A 15,111-nucleotide genomic window follows, 5' to 3' on the forward strand; every position below is an offset into this window, starting at 1 on the left:
GTCTGACAACAAAATGGTTCATCTGTATTAATCAGTAGAAAGTCCAACCGTACCATGCAATGCATTTCATGTAGCACATGTCGATCCGATCTGATCTAGGCCGCGTATTCTTCTGTGACACTTCGAGGCTTAACGTACGTTCCCAGAGGTTTGTATGGTAAGTCATAGCCAAACGCCGTTAAGGAGCCGAGCTCCAGACCTTGGGGAGTATCTGTCCATTGTGGTGCGGCTGTTATACCAATCACGATAACCCGTTGACCATATTTGTACTCTGGTGTACCAAGAGCTGTACCATTCTGTGCGTCCAGTACCGATATCAAGTCTGGAACACCACAAACGACCTGTCAAAGAAACGAACATGAGCTATTGTTGAATTGATTGCGAATTGTGGGACTCACTTCAGTTCTGCCATTAATCATGTGTTCCGCGAGTAGATTTTCATTCTTGAAAGGTACTATACCACGTTAGCTGCATCCATCAAGAGCAGACTTACTTTTCATTACACCCCTGAACTTTCTCTGGGGATTGTTGGGATCTTCCGTCGCTTCATCCCCGCCCATAGCATGTATCTCGATCTCCCCATAACTATGACCTTTGTATAACCTCCTGCCAACTTGAACTATTTTTCCCTCAAATAGGACTTTAGCAGCATCAGATCCACCTAAAGCATTGACCAATACCGATCCGATGTTATCTATGTTGGCTTGTTTGTTCGCCAGAGCTACGGCACGACCGATGCGCCATGACTGAGATACCGTGTTCCTAATCAAGGCTCTCTCGCACTCGACTTTGGTCAACGGTCGAGCGACAACTTGAGCAGATGTGCCCATCTCCATACATGCTGCTCGTAGGATTGAGTCGACTTCTTTGTAGTGCTTAACTTTGGTAAGAATCTGTCGTACGTAATCTTTAGTCTCGATCTAGCACTATCATGACTAAAGGTATTTACCAATTCTGTCCCATCACCGCTGCTCATATATGTTGGTAAGACCATCGAAGCCTGATCATCTGTCGCATACACATTCACAGTGGTTTGCCAGCCGGTTGGATATGCTCGGCCCTATCCACACGGTCAGTTGATCGCTTCTCATGCCTCAGGTAGTACCCACCATGAAATCACCATCAATGATAGGTACGTTGAGATCTTTACTTGATCCTCTTATCATAGCTACCATCCCGTTCCCACCACCAATTTCTAAGGCTGACAAGGCACCCAGCTTGCTATGCTCGTAACCCATAAATTTCAAAAGGGACTTAGCAGCATTTCCAGAGCTATCATCCCATTCAGTCAGCGTTGGATCCATCAGCGGAAAGTGCAGGCGACAAAGGTACTGACCCCGATGATAGTAATTTCTCTGCAGCTACTTCGGGACTACCAATCCCTCCGCCATACATCACTACCTTATCGGGATCCAAAGATTGTATATCGATGACTTTACAGGTGGACCCAGCTCGGAACATCTCTCTCAATGCCAGGTAAACATTATGGGGGTTTCCGCCACCTCCTGTGCCTAGGATGTAGCATCCTGTAGATATCCATTCGATATCAAGTTCAGATAAAGTCCATTCTCCATTCGTCACACTGGGTTTGTAGCTGATGATGTCTTCAGCCGTGAAATAGTGATCCTTATCAGGGATTTTTCTATCCGCATTGGCGACCTTAGCTGGTTTCGCTGCAGACTGAGTGTCCCATGTACGAGGAGTCCCAAGGGATAATAATTTGGCGGTATCACCTTGTTCGGAATTGTCGGCTGCACCTGTCCATTCTCCTGCGGCCTTGACGTAGAACCGACATCGACCAGTCGTGTCTTTTGTGAATCTATCTATCAGCCAGTTCGCTTCTAAATAGTGATGGTGTGAACATGACTCACATGCTATGGGTATAGCCTCGCTCTCTACGATGACCGTGTGGTCCTTGTCCGCCCCAGCAGCAACCGCTTACGCTGCTCTACTATTTTCTGTACTTCTGCAATGGAGAGCTTTGATGTATCTTCTAACGTATCTATAACTCCTGATATCTGAGCACAGGCGGCTCCAACCGCATTCGCAGCATCGTAGAACTGGGGTCTATAGACTGTACTGACCCCCTTGAGCTCATCGGGTACCAAGATCGCTCCTCCACCTACAAGGTAGACAGGGATATCCTGAACGGAAGTCTTCATACAGTCTACAGCAGATTCGATCATCTGCCTGATCTTCTCTTGAGCCGCAAATACTTCCTCCCTAGCGATGTCCTTGACGAGCTCTGGATCTCCAATGGAACTGGCTCTGCCAGCAGCAAAGACTATATCCGTCGTGGTGAGAATGTCACCGCCAAAAGCCCTACCGAGTTCATGTATTCTATATCCCACTGAATCTGGTCCGATAGTTGTTTTACGATTTGAGTCCTTTCTGACTCGAGAGCCGCCACCTAATCCGATAGAGTAAACATGAGGCATGGAGAAGTTGAGTGGGACACCGCAGAGCTCGTGATACGCTGATGCTTGTCGAGGAAAGCCAGTGGGTCTGTCGTTGAATATGACTTATCAGCTAGTACTTCCAGGGTGGTATCGCTAGTCATGACTTACAACAATACACCGATTTCAGTCTTCCTTGGGTGTCAGCGTATGTAATTGTGCTAGGTTGAATAAAGCAACTCACAGTCGTGCCCCCCACGTCCATGACCAAAGCCGTCTCCTTCTTCCTCTGCTGATCCCCCAATCTAGCTAAGAAGTTCGCGCCCCTCATGGAATTGGTAGGTCCACTTGAGAAAGTCTTGATAGGGAACTTAGCGGCCATCTCGCATGTCATGAGCGTACCATCATTGGAGGTAAGAAACAAAGGGCAAGAGATGTGGAGTGCACGAGTAGATTCTTTGAAACCTGATACGGTCAATTGAGCGAATTCCAGCAAAGCGGCATTGAGAATAGTAGCGTTCTCTCTTTGTAACAACCCTACAACTGAGGATCAATATGAAGACCGTAGTTCTGAGAATTTACTACTCACCTATATTTGCTACTTCTTTGCTTATACACACTTTCACACCTGGTATCTCCGCGTATAGTATCTCCCTGACCAGCTCTTCCTGTCCTATCTCACGATCTATGGGTGATTAGCATGCTGATACAGCGACTGTCCTGGTTCCCCGCTTCCTAATTTCCTCGCAGATTCCTCTTATCTCCAATGGATCAACCTATATACCAGACAAAATCAGGCTTCACAATCCAAGGAAGCCAACAGTCAAAGGTGGTCATCAACGTACAGAAGTGATTTCCGACCCATCCACCTGCAATCCCCCTTCAGCAAAGAAGCATGGTCCTTCCAATACGTGTCTAAGCTCATAAGGGAAAGACACGAAGGGCGGAGCGAGTCTACTGAATGGTCCTGAAAGCCGTATCACAGCAACTCTCTCCAATTTGGACGCGTCTCTTTCTATGAGACTGTTGACGAAAGAAGTTGTACCGATAAATATCGCCTGGATACTGCATTTGTCGATTGTAGCTTTGCGAAGTGATTGTTCGATGGCGCCTTGGATACCCGTTGTCACGTCAGGGGTCGTAGGTGATTTATGTGTTGCCAGGATCGGACGTGTTGAGTTGGAAGAGACATCAAGTATAACCGCATCGCTACGGTGATTACTAAAATTAGTCTTGCTACTCCAAATGTAAAGCATTTGGGAGTTGGAAACATACTCACGTGTTAGTACCACCGACGTCGACACCTATACGGTAATTACCAACCATCCTGCGAGCTGGTGCTTGCTGGTCTGAGATGCCGGTATGAAGTATGAAACATGATCTTTCCCGTTTGCTCCGTGCTTCTCCACTCTGCTGACCATCCAATGACTTTTCCTTATCTGATTATGACAATGACAGTGATTGGCGCGGTATAAAAGACATCATTCGGGCGAAACAAAACATACAGTCATATGATAGAACGAAAAAGGCGCTTTGACCAAGGTTAGTACCAAACCTCCGCTTATGTTTTACTTTCTTGGCGAAAAAGGCGCTCCGAACCTGCTGCAGATAGTCTCGGCGATCGCAAGGAAGACACAATGCCATCATCTGTAGTCATAATCTCGATGCAATGCATATATATGTAATTATAAGCAACTTTATATGGCCCAAAATGAAAGGAGGTTGATATATAGTGTTTGTATTTGTACTAATCTATTTATTCAGTTGCTAAGCTTGAGAGCTTGTCCAGAGAGCGATGGCATTTGGTCCACCACAGTTTTCCTTGTTGGTACCACTGCACTTCATGGTACATTGGGTGGACAACGCAGAGAGAGTAGCACCGTTTGAGAACGAGTTTCCACAGTAACATTCTTCACCGTATTCCAATCCTGCGTAAGTGAACCCTTCAGATTGGCAGAAAGCGGTACAAGTCTCGATTGACATGTTCTCAGACACGATGGAGTCACCGGTCAATGCTCGTCCGGAAACTTCCTGGATACACCCTTGGTACGAGTATCCGTTGGTGACCTGGAGGTTCAAGGCGAGAGTTGGTTTGGTATAGAGTTGAAGGGCGTTGGGTCCACCGCAAGTTGAAGTACTGTCTCCTCCACAAAGTTTGTTACAGCTTGACGAGGGGGAAGAGAGGGATGCGCCGTTGATAAGCGAATCACCACAGTAACATTCTCGACCGTATTCAACACCGGCATATTGGAATCCTTGGGTCTCACAGTATCCCAAACATAAGCTGACGGTCATAGAGTCGTCAGCCCAGGATGCTGAAGCGAGTGCTCGCCCAGTGGTTCCCTCCGCGATACACGAGGTAGAGGCTGATGACCATCCGGTGGGCAAGGTTGGGGCGTTGTAGTACAGTTGAACCGCGTTGGATCCACCACAGGTATGAGTGGCATCACCTTTACAGGTCAAAGTGCATGAGGAGGAAGATCGGTCGAAGGAAGCACCGTTTGAGAGAGAGTTACCACAGTAACATTCCCTAGCGTATTCGAGACCCGCGTATCGATATCCTTTGTTTCCACAGAAGGAGATACAAGATGCGATGGTCATGGAGTCGTCAGAGTACCTGGCGGAAGAGAGGGCTCGACCCGTGGTACCTTCGGAAATACAGGCGGTGGACGCTTGGGCCCATCCAGAGGGGAGCGTGAGAGGCGCAGTGGTGAGATCGGCAGAGAGCGTAGAGAGAGCAGAGTCGGAAATCAAGAGTGAAACGGCATTGCTGCCTCCACAGATTGAAGATGAATCTCCTTTACACTTGGATTTACATGAGGAAGAGGTTTTGGTGAGAGAAGCGCCGTTGGATAAGATTGATCCACACCAACATTCAGAACCGTATTCGAGGCCTGCGAGAGTGTATCCGTTGGAAGAGCAGTAGGCAGCGCAAGTGTAAGGGGTCAAACCAGTGGAGTCGGAGTAGTGAACACCGGTGAGAGCTCGGCCAGATACTTCGGAAATACATACACCGCTGTTGGACCATCCGGATGGGAGAGGGACGGTAACGCTGGATAAGGCAGAAGCAGAGGCGGATGCAGAGGTGGATGCAGAGGAAGAGGCAGAGGAAGAGGCGGAGGAAGAGGCAGAGGAAGAGGCAGAGGCAGAAGAGCCAATGGACGAGCTATCAGATCCAGATGGGGAGGTGTTATTGGTGACAATAGGCCCATCTTCGGCAATGTCAGCTTCAGCCCCAGTGGATACAACCGGTTAGGACTCACCAACGGTGACAAGGTCGGCTGAAGTCTCATCGGACGTTTGTCTGACAATGGCAGCACCGTTGACCATGCCCATGGCGAAGACCATCGAGAGGAGAGTTGATCTCAACATTTTTTGTTTGTTGATTTTGATAAGATTGGTCGGACTGGAAAGATGTAATGGGATCAATGAATGAAAAGGATGGACGAGATCTTTTCGTTTTTTTCTTCTGAAAGATTATTTCGCGGATGAGAAAGAAGAGAAGAGGAAATTCTTATTCCCTCGTCAAGATACCTCGCCTATTTATACCTCAGAGAAAGATATCGTTCCGATTTGTTTGTCAAGTGCTTTTATCTCGAGCACCAAGCATCAATGTTTTTCTTTCGTCCGAATACAACATTTGAATCAGACTGCGACAAGGAACCGAAGAAGCGTGACAGCAACTGCCGGATAGTCCGGACTGATCGTCGCCAACTGCCAGGCAACATTGATTCTTTGGTTCTTTGGTCGAACCTCTGCTATTCTTCCTTATCTTGATCACTTGAGCATCGTTAATAGTGCCGTGCTTTCGAGGAAAGTAAGCTGATGGTACCGTGTTGCTTAGGTAGGGGACCAAAATCTCGGTAACAAGGTGAGGTTACCTACCCGTTCCTGACGATCTCATAATTTCCGGGTGCCTGGAGATCCATCACAAAACGAAAAATGGCAGAACGCAGAACGACGGGAGGGATTTTAGGAGTTCCGAAGGGTCACGCAGAGAACATGCGGGAGATTTTGTACGGTTCCAATGGATAAGCCATCTTGACGAGGTTTTTATGCTTCACGGGAAAGATCCTTTTTTCACCTGCCATTTTTTCCCTCAGAAGTTATCCTATTCTAGTCTCTTTTTCTGTCTACTAGCACAGAATTGCTGCGTTTGCTTGTGTTTTTCGGGACGTATTTATAGTCTTTCGGAAGACCGCACGAAGCCTACTCGGATCCATAGAAGGTACGGTAGGACGAGGATGTCAGGATAATCAGTTAGGGTGAGTTCATCAGCAGTTGAATATGCCAACATTGTACAGTTGTTTCTGATGTTTGTCCGAGACCGCCGATCCCGGGTTAGTACCTGCAAATCATTTCTCAGGTGTCAAGATGCTCTTCCTCTTGCAATGCGTGACTCTTGTTGTTTGCTTTTCTTTGTGTTTACGTCCGGCTCAACCATCTTATTTTTTCTGAAGGCGTACATTAGCCAACCGGAAATCATGTTACCACTTACAGCGAGGCTGCGTGCGGAATCCCAGCCATAGCAGCCCTGTTGATGCATCCGCACCATAGCTTGATCCGCTCGGAACCAAGCTAGACCGGACGAAGGAGGTTCCATCTGAATGGCATTGTGCCGAACATGTCTGTGCCCTTTGCGATACAGTAGTATTTAGGTCCGAGCTTTGCAAATCTTAGTACAGCCGGGCCGGTGAGTATCGAGCTAAAAGTTCGTCGAAAACTCCGTGAGATATTATCCAGATCAACGCCATATCGGCTTCCATCGAGAAGGAAATTGAGACCATAGCTACAAATCCATATTCCTACACGCGGTACTATTTGACTATTTCATGGATTATAACTGAATATTTACTCGACGAATAACAAGTGCTCAATTGTCCGTTCATGAAATACCAATGTCCGCGATTATAACCGATTTCAAGTAGATTGTCCATTCCCTTACATTCTCGTTGCGTGATTATACCGTATAAAGCTGTTACTTTTCGGCTGGCCATCGGCTGGTCCCAATTTACTAAGTAGGACAAGTGCAAGATGGAGCAGCGGAGGAAGAGGACGAAGATGGGCTAGATCCGCCTCCGACGTTGAAGACTAATTTTTGTGGAACAATCTCATTAGCTAGAGCTGCCCAAGGGTGTCAATTGATCAGGAATCGTAGAGCTCACTTTGGTTGGTGTTTCCGGTGGTACATTGATAAGTTTGGATACCGTTCACACCCTCATCGAGGCATTGGTTTCCGCCTGTGATGGCAATCCGGTTGTCGCCTGTGAGATACCAGGTTTGTTGGTACAAAGTAGGGTAAGATGTCCAGACCTGAGTGCGAGTACGAGCACGATCAGCAGTGATGAATGGTCCCGGTCATTGGGATACACATCAGGTGTTGATAAGAGTATTGACTCACCTTCAAAGCACCATTATTACCAGGAGTGGAACCAGCATCCAAAGCTAAACCAGTTCCAGAAAGGATAACACTACCTGATCCAGGGTTGATATCCCATCTGGTGAGGTATCCACTGGCGGTACATGCGACTGAGGAGACGGCGGAGCCGACCCCAGCGGGAGATTGGACACCTAGACATCTTCCATCTCGACCAGCAACGATCTGGGCGCTGGTGAATCGTCTGACGGGTGAGGCTGAAACAACAGCAAGGAGGGGAAGGACAACGAGCATCAGAGAAGCGAGCATGTTGGTTTGTTGGGTGAGTTTGGGCTTTCAGTAAAATTAGCTCGAAGATGGTGGTTTGATAATTTGGTAGGAGACCTGATGAGGAGAAGAGGAGGAGAAAGATCTCAGAAGTGCCCCTTATATATCTTTTCGTGGGCCAGGATCTTTGGTCTTTGAGCATGATACGTATGATCATGCCTTGACCACCTCGACATCTTTGTCTTGCGAATTAATTTACACCGCAATATCCCTCCCGCTCTGGTCTACCAGCTTGGTTGAATCAAATGTCGACCTCTCTTTTGCACTTCGTACGCTTCTCGAGCGATGTGAGATCTCCGGCAGCATCATCGTGATTGACATTGCACGCATGGTCTCATGATCAATCGCTCTAGATGAAAGACGGAAGTGGTAAGTGGGCTATTAGGCATTCGAAATTCGCAGAGGAAGAACAGAATTAGTAGCTCTCATCCGATACTCATGAAATCGGAATGAGGTAGAGACTGAAGGCATAATCGTTAGGGAAGTGGTATTCTTGTAGATTCCTCTTTAGTAGCCTAGGGACAGACAGATCAGAGGCGATGCATCCTACTCTACATGAGATGGTTTTAGAATGCTGTGCCATGAGCATCAAGTGAAGATTCCCCTTCTAAGGGCGAACAGTGTGAGTGGAATCTCGACATCACTTTCGCCGGGGGTTTGTTTAATCTTATCATATGACCAGGACTGAAATATGATTAATAGAGCCGCCATGTCTCACATCCGGGTACCTATGGGTGCAATGTGTAGTCACTTTCCTGACGTCGATACCAGCCGACTACACTGGAGCATGAGCAACAATCTGATAGTGACTGTGTCAGCAGATCAACCGCGTGGATTGCTGCTAACCTCTTCGGTTGACCGAAGTGGAAATGACACTCGAGGCGACTGTAACTCTATCTATTTTTAGTTTTAGGCTTGTGTGAGATCATGAGCTAGGTCATGTGTTGATCTCCGATGTTCAGTGACTCACACAGCCCTCGAACTTCTGGACCATTTCGGAAATATGATTGAACAGGCGGAGGATCTAGCATCTCTGCGTAATCACAACTTCATGGAAAGGAAAGCATTGCTGGTCATACTTAGCCTTGTTCTGACCTGATCATGCTGACTGATGAGGGATGCACACTGCCCCACAAGGGCACAATTTTGACATGCGTGGCCCAAGTAAATATACTTCCGGATCTGATCGATCTGGACTTGTAAGTACGAGGGTCGTGCATGAGGGCATAGAGTGTATACTACTGTATCTGAGATGTACGCCTGTTATCACAGACCACAATGTACGTGTGTACTGTTTGTGTGTTGTGTGTGTCCGTCTATGACGCGTGAGTAAGCTAGGATCGTGTGTTTTCTTTTTTCACTTTGTGTGCTGACCCCTCTTCCCCCCTTCTCTGCATCCTACAAGATGGAAAACAGCACACGGCATCTATGGAACCACACCATCAATATCCTGTTCACCTATGCACGAAGGCACATCGATAAGAGACGTCAGCAGACAAATGGATCTTTCTGGTCTTCTAGTTTGATCAACCAACTGAATGAAAGATGTGCAAATGGGTCTGGGCGTTGTGTTAGGGCTGACTCGGACTAATTGCCAATGGCTCATTTAGTCATTCAACCATACAATTTGTTGTTGTTACAGATACTCTTAAGGGAGGGAGTGGGAAGGGGAAGGGGAAGAGACCAAGGAGGAATGTGTCCTTTCGACAGGCGGACTAAGTGACACATTGACCAATTGATCGCTTGGCATAATAGACAAAGCATGCTGTGTGAGTTGATACGAGTACATTGACACCTTTGAAAATTCTCAATCTTCCTTTTAAAACCCCCTTACCCTCTTCCCACTTCAAATGGTGCTTGCTTCTGGCCTTCTGTTTCTCTTCGTCCATTTCCCGTTGTAGACTGAATCTGGGTCACCTGATCGACTCATCGACATCTCGACACACCTTCCATCTTCCAGGTCAATCTTTCCCCGATCCCCTCTGGACATCGACCTTACACGCACCTTCCTCACAACAGCCGACATTCATTCCATCGAAAACGATCTATAACCCAGCACGCTCTTTACACAGGGTATCGATAACTTGCTTGCGATCTTCACCCATCCCCGTGACTTCGAGACAGATAGATAAATAGACAGATAGAAAGGCTGGATAATGCATCCATAGTACCCTTCACTGCAATCCTCAGTCGCTCTTTTTCAAATCGACATGTTCAACAGACCCGCATCTACCATACTATCTTCTCTTCTCCTATTCGCTCCTTTGCTCGTGAACGCCTCCATCTTCTCCCAGTCTGATGTGAAATTGACTTTGTAAGTATTATACTTTCCACGGTGCGTGAGACGGGCTGACATCTCATTCTGTCGATTATAGTTACTATGACATAGGTGATAAGGGAGGATGCGGGAAGGCAGCAGGTGATCCGGTACCTGCAGGCTGGGCCGATTCGTCTGGTATCAATGCCGGTACGACCTATTGTGAGCAGCAGAGGGGCATGAGTTTGAATCAGATTGGAACGAATCGGATAGTCGGTGAGTTGGCATGTGATGTTCTGATGACCCATTACGTCGTTTTGGTCGTTCGGTTCAAGATATGAAAGGATAGACTGTTGATGAAATTCAGCCTTTGACCAGGATAAAGTGTGGGCAGATCCTGCTCAGTGGTGTGGGCGAGAGTGAGTTAGCGTTTCATGTTATCATCGCTTGAGTGGCAGCTGATGTCAATGTCTATCGCGATGTAGAGTTAAGGTGTACGGACCGGATGGGATTGAATTGATCATGCCAGATGGACCATTCTATATCTGGGATAGCTGTCAGAATTGTGCTGGTGGTGGAAAGATCCTTGATGTATCGGGTGAGCATACCATCAACTGCTGGAGCATTCGCTTACATCGCTGACAATTATGAGTCTGATTCACAACAGGCGAAGCTTTCGTAAAATCCAAAGGCGGCACATGCGGAGGCAACAACCCTACTGGTTTCAGATACAATGTGATGGACAACTACGTCGTCGACCCTTCCGTGGGATTACAAAATTCAGGAGGAGGCGCAAGTTCACCCTCTTCACCTGTCATACCGGGTTTTTCGTCTACACCAGCTGCTGCGTCTTCCGCTTCAGTTTCGCCTACATCAGCTGGTTCTTCATTTTCACCTTCCTCTGAACCTGCGCCACCTGTACAGCCACCGCCTGCATTTTCGTCATCTCCCTTACAATTTACTATCACCACCGTTCAATCAGAACAGGCTCAGCCTACCGCTCCTACTTCGACAAATACAGGGGGTGAACATCGTCCTAACAACTGGGGCGGATGGGGTGGGCACGGCAACAATGAACTGGCTGCCGCACCTACGGCTGGTCCCGTAGCTGCTGTAGCCGATTCGAATAATGCTATTACTGCTGAGAATACCTGCAGAAGGAAGAGGAAGAGGAGGTTGGCGAAACTGCATTAGTAGGTTGATTATACTTCGCTCTGGGAAGTGACAAGCTGATAATCCGGTCTACCGTAACGCTACTACAGATCCTGCGATTGCTATGATTCGTTACGTGTCGATAACTCTTGTTTCCCTTTGTGCTCTGCTTTGCTCACTTCCCGGTCATATCCCTTGATGGGTTTGATTTGGTTTCATCTTGTATACGTACTGGTACGTATAAAATAGTGTAATGGACAAAAGACGGTAGATGATGCGTTCTCACGTCTGATTCGCATGGAGATCATGCTTGATGGCAGCTTTCGGAAACTAATTAAATTCGCAGCTTATGTTGATCTCCATCCTTATACTGACCAAGATCAATGCAGATCTGGAGCAAACGAACGACAATCTATCCATTAAGCGTTTCATCGACACCATCGATGCACTGACCGATGGCGTCACTGTTATCGCCAAGCCCATAAAACAGTACCACAGTTCACAATCATGTCGGTCAGTCGATGACTACCGACTTTGCACCACCTGCAGTACACTTGCTCAAGACCACAACAATGGATCTCGCGCAGGGGAGTCTACGGAAGATTGATCTAATTCCGGCACAGTCTGAAAGGATATCTTATAGACTATTCCTTTCGTATTGGGATGAAACGATTAACAATGAGATGTTATCCTTTGAACGATCGCCCTGTTGGATTTTTCCGAGATCAATGTCAAAAGGTGCTGACGCTCAGTATATATGCACACGAATGAATACTTACAGTACACAGAGTGGTCTTACCCTTGGCTGATCGGTTTCTCCTCCTGACGATCTAACTAGAGGCAATTCTTAACCGTTACATCAAGAAGCAAAAGCTGGACTTTTGTTCATGTTCTATCTGGTCAGCACTCATTAGTCCATAGCTACAGCCTACCTTTTGTCAGATCTCACTCACGTAGACGCAGATCCCAAATCAGTGGCCTGGGCTTTATCCGACAACGTTCTCAAATACTGAAGATGAACATCATGCGATTCTTGACAAACTCCCGATTGTTTGGGCTGTTGGCTTTGCTGACTTTGACCAGGGCGGAGCAGAACGGGACAGAAGCAGAAACCGACACGCCTTATTTCACGATCGAGAGCTCCGCTGCAACCGTGTGAGTCTGTCCCCCACTTCTTTTTCATCCCGTTTGTGCGGCGCTTCATCACTGATCGATCAATTCCTTGTCTAGGTACTACGATTTGAAAGGTGGTAACACATGCAGCAATATTTTCGGAGGAAATTGGTCGGTGGTCACTGGTATGACGGGACCGGACGCCACTCCGCCAGCTTGCGAGTGGACAAGGGGGAAATCCCTCACTGAATTGGATAAGGTCACACCTATTGGTAGGTCCATTGAAACTTGTCAAAAGTGTGCATGACATGCCATGGTATTGATTGACTCACGTATGTTCGTCATATAGCCATGAACAACTTGTTGGTCGATAATGATCTCTTGAACTGGTGTGGAAGAATGTAAGTTTCTCTGAAAGACTTGCTATACTTTAGCATCGGTGTCACTGATACTTGTCATGATCTATCATTCAGCGTCAATGTCTATAAAGCTGATGGTACACCCTACGTGATGGACTCTGGACCGTTCTTCATCTGGGATGGTTGCGAGTATTGCGGTAAAGACGATATAATCGATATGAGTGGTGAGCTAAAGTATAAGCAGCCTCTCTGATTATCATCATGGCTGATTTGCATGCTGTTATTGTTTGTCGTAGCCGAAGCTATCATTGGACTCCAGGATCAGATCCCTCAATCCAACTCGGGATGCGATAATCCGCAGGGACTGAGGGTCGAAGTGACCAACGATTATTACTGGAAACTGCAATATGGTGGTAATGTTATTGAAGATCCCACTGAAGCCGATAAAGGATCGGGTACTTTTGGTGGACCAGTTCCTACTGCTGTTACCACCCAAGGGGTGGGTTCGATCGATTGGAACAACCCTACTGCGACCGAAGCCCAATCTCAACAAGTCTCTTCCGCAACTGCTGCTATTTCGACATCCTCCCCGGTTGTAGGAGTTTCATCACTCACGTCAGGAGCGGTTAGTCTCTCGCAAACCGGTGCGGGTGATGTACCGATCGGAATGCCGACCTCTATCCCACAAAGTCTCTCATCGAGTGTTCCGAGCACTTCCTCAGGCGGCATTGAATCTCCTATCGTGTCGATTTCTCAATCCGCTACTACCGAGGTTGAATCTTCCATCGGATCAACCGCCATTCCTTCAGCTCAATCCTCATCTGCCTCTGGGGTCGTTGGTGGTGCTGCCACCTCCAATAGCTCCTTGTTTGGTGTCAACGCCTTTGCGAGTGATACGGGCGTTTCTTCGGTCCCAACATCTGCTCAGAGTGCACCTGTAGCATCCAGCAGTTCCGTCGCCAGTGGTAATGCTGTACCGAGTGCCAGTGGACAACTGGACATGGAAATTCCAGGATCGGAAGAGGCTGATTGTGAGGAAGGTACTTATTCTTGTAATGGTTTACAATTGAGGATCTGCGGGGATATTCAATCGGGTAGCTCTAAGATCGGTGAGGGACAGTTTTTGCAATTCTAAAGTAAGGATGGCCCGATGACTGATGTGCTTGTTGGTATCTGTAGGCTGGATCCCTACTGGTCAATGTCCCACTCAATGCGAAGCCGAATGTGGAGTCATTATGTGCAATTAAACAGTCTCTATTTCTGGCATGTCAAAGGTACTAATGACAACAAGTCAGCTATATATACTCGATATGATACGTTGATGACTTTGGCTACGCTCGAGTGCCGCTATATTGACTCCATACCCCGCATGTATTTGTGATGCCTCAAATCTCATCTGATCTTGATCTTCAGGCCCATTAGATCAGGTACACTCTGTATCAAAGTGCGAAGGAATGCATTGAGTGTAAACCTCAGATTGAATTCCTGGATGTTGCGCATGTGCATGCCGCATAACGTATCTCTCACTGACGTTCGGATCCAGTCCCAAAGCCCATAACCTTCAAAAAGGTCAGGTGTGGGCCTAATCCCGCCGAAGTGTTAAGCTTTGTTCCGCAAATTGAAATAGAGATTGTCGACACTTATAAATGCAAGCGGCTGCTGTCAAGGTCCACTCTGGCCAATGACTCACATCGGCTTCCCAAATGACCGCTCTTGAAGCTCCATCTTGGCTCCTCTCCTGCGTCACGATGAATATAAATACATGAATAGCAATGGCCATTCGAAGGGAGTAGATCAACGTACTCAGATGCATGTGCGATAACCCCCAAGACCTCTCGTACTATCTGGCACAAACTTCATCGCCTAGAAGAAGCAGAGGAGAGGATGGAGGAGATCGGAAGAGCATTTCAGGGAAAACTCACCTTAGCCAAAGGTATTGCCGTTTGTGAGTCGTGCTTGATGATGTTCGGATTATTCAGCTGACCTTTCATTCTGTCAAAGAGTACTCCGCGTGGATCATCATGTTTTGCTACCCACCCTGTATGGTAGCTGGACAAAGTGAGTGATGCCTATTATGCGATTTGTGTGCATGCTGACAAACTCTCCGCAGCCATCTCTTACTTCAACCTG

At 47.3% G+C, this 15,111-nt stretch overlaps 5 protein-coding genes across 5 annotated transcripts; 2 read left to right on the forward strand and 3 right to left on the reverse strand.

Moving 5' to 3' along the window:
* Window positions 1-95: 95 nt before the first annotated feature.
* I203_103932 (uncharacterized protein) lies at window positions 96-3,722 on the reverse strand (the record flags this gene model as incomplete). Its single annotated transcript, XM_065517425.1, has 14 exons — window positions 96-341; window positions 399-454; window positions 506-893; window positions 950-1,060; window positions 1,110-1,272; window positions 1,337-1,808; window positions 1,872-1,895; window positions 1,943-2,505; window positions 2,568-2,587; window positions 2,641-2,933; window positions 2,986-3,064; window positions 3,113-3,172; window positions 3,242-3,605; window positions 3,676-3,722. 14 exons carry the CDS (start codon window positions 3,720-3,722, stop codon window positions 96-98), a joined length of 2,886 nt encoding a protein of 961 aa, XP_065374243.1.
* A 441-nt stretch (window positions 3,723-4,163) lies between these two features.
* Window positions 4,164-5,768, reverse strand: I203_103933 (uncharacterized protein; the record flags this gene model as incomplete). The annotated part of the gene is made up of 2 exons (XM_019149505.1): window positions 4,164-5,608; window positions 5,660-5,768. The coding sequence occupies 2 exons, from the start codon at window positions 5,766-5,768 to the stop codon at window positions 4,164-4,166; spliced, it is 1,554 nt and encodes a 517-aa protein (XP_019001048.1).
* A 1,642-nt stretch (window positions 5,769-7,410) lies between these two features.
* I203_103934 (uncharacterized protein) lies at window positions 7,411-8,082 on the reverse strand (the record flags this gene model as incomplete). Its single annotated transcript, XM_019149506.1, has 3 exons — window positions 7,411-7,487; window positions 7,562-7,709; window positions 7,798-8,082. The coding sequence occupies 3 exons, from the start codon at window positions 8,080-8,082 to the stop codon at window positions 7,411-7,413; spliced, it is 510 nt and encodes a 169-aa protein (XP_019001049.1).
* A 2,228-nt stretch (window positions 8,083-10,310) lies between these two features.
* Window positions 10,311-11,551, forward strand: I203_103935 (uncharacterized protein; the record flags this gene model as incomplete). The annotated part of the gene is made up of 5 exons (XM_019149507.1): window positions 10,311-10,414; window positions 10,476-10,633; window positions 10,725-10,776; window positions 10,843-10,955; window positions 11,025-11,551. 5 exons carry the CDS (start codon window positions 10,311-10,313, stop codon window positions 11,549-11,551), a joined length of 954 nt encoding a protein of 317 aa, XP_019001050.1.
* Window positions 11,552-12,533: 982 nt separating this feature from the next.
* On the forward strand, window positions 12,534-14,228 carry I203_103936 (uncharacterized protein; the record flags this gene model as incomplete). The annotated part of the gene is made up of 6 exons (XM_019149508.1): window positions 12,534-12,664; window positions 12,740-12,894; window positions 12,972-13,023; window positions 13,096-13,205; window positions 13,278-14,090; window positions 14,161-14,228. 6 exons carry the CDS (start codon window positions 12,534-12,536, stop codon window positions 14,226-14,228), a joined length of 1,329 nt encoding a protein of 442 aa, XP_019001051.1.
* Window positions 14,229-15,111: the final 883 nt, after the last annotated feature.

Source organism: Kwoniella mangroviensis, assembly GCF_000507465.2.
Source record: "Kwoniella mangroviensis CBS 8507 chromosome 1 map unlocalized Ctg01, whole genome shotgun sequence".
Taxonomy (NCBI): Eukaryota; Fungi; Basidiomycota; class Tremellomycetes; order Tremellales; family Cryptococcaceae; genus Kwoniella; species Kwoniella mangrovensis.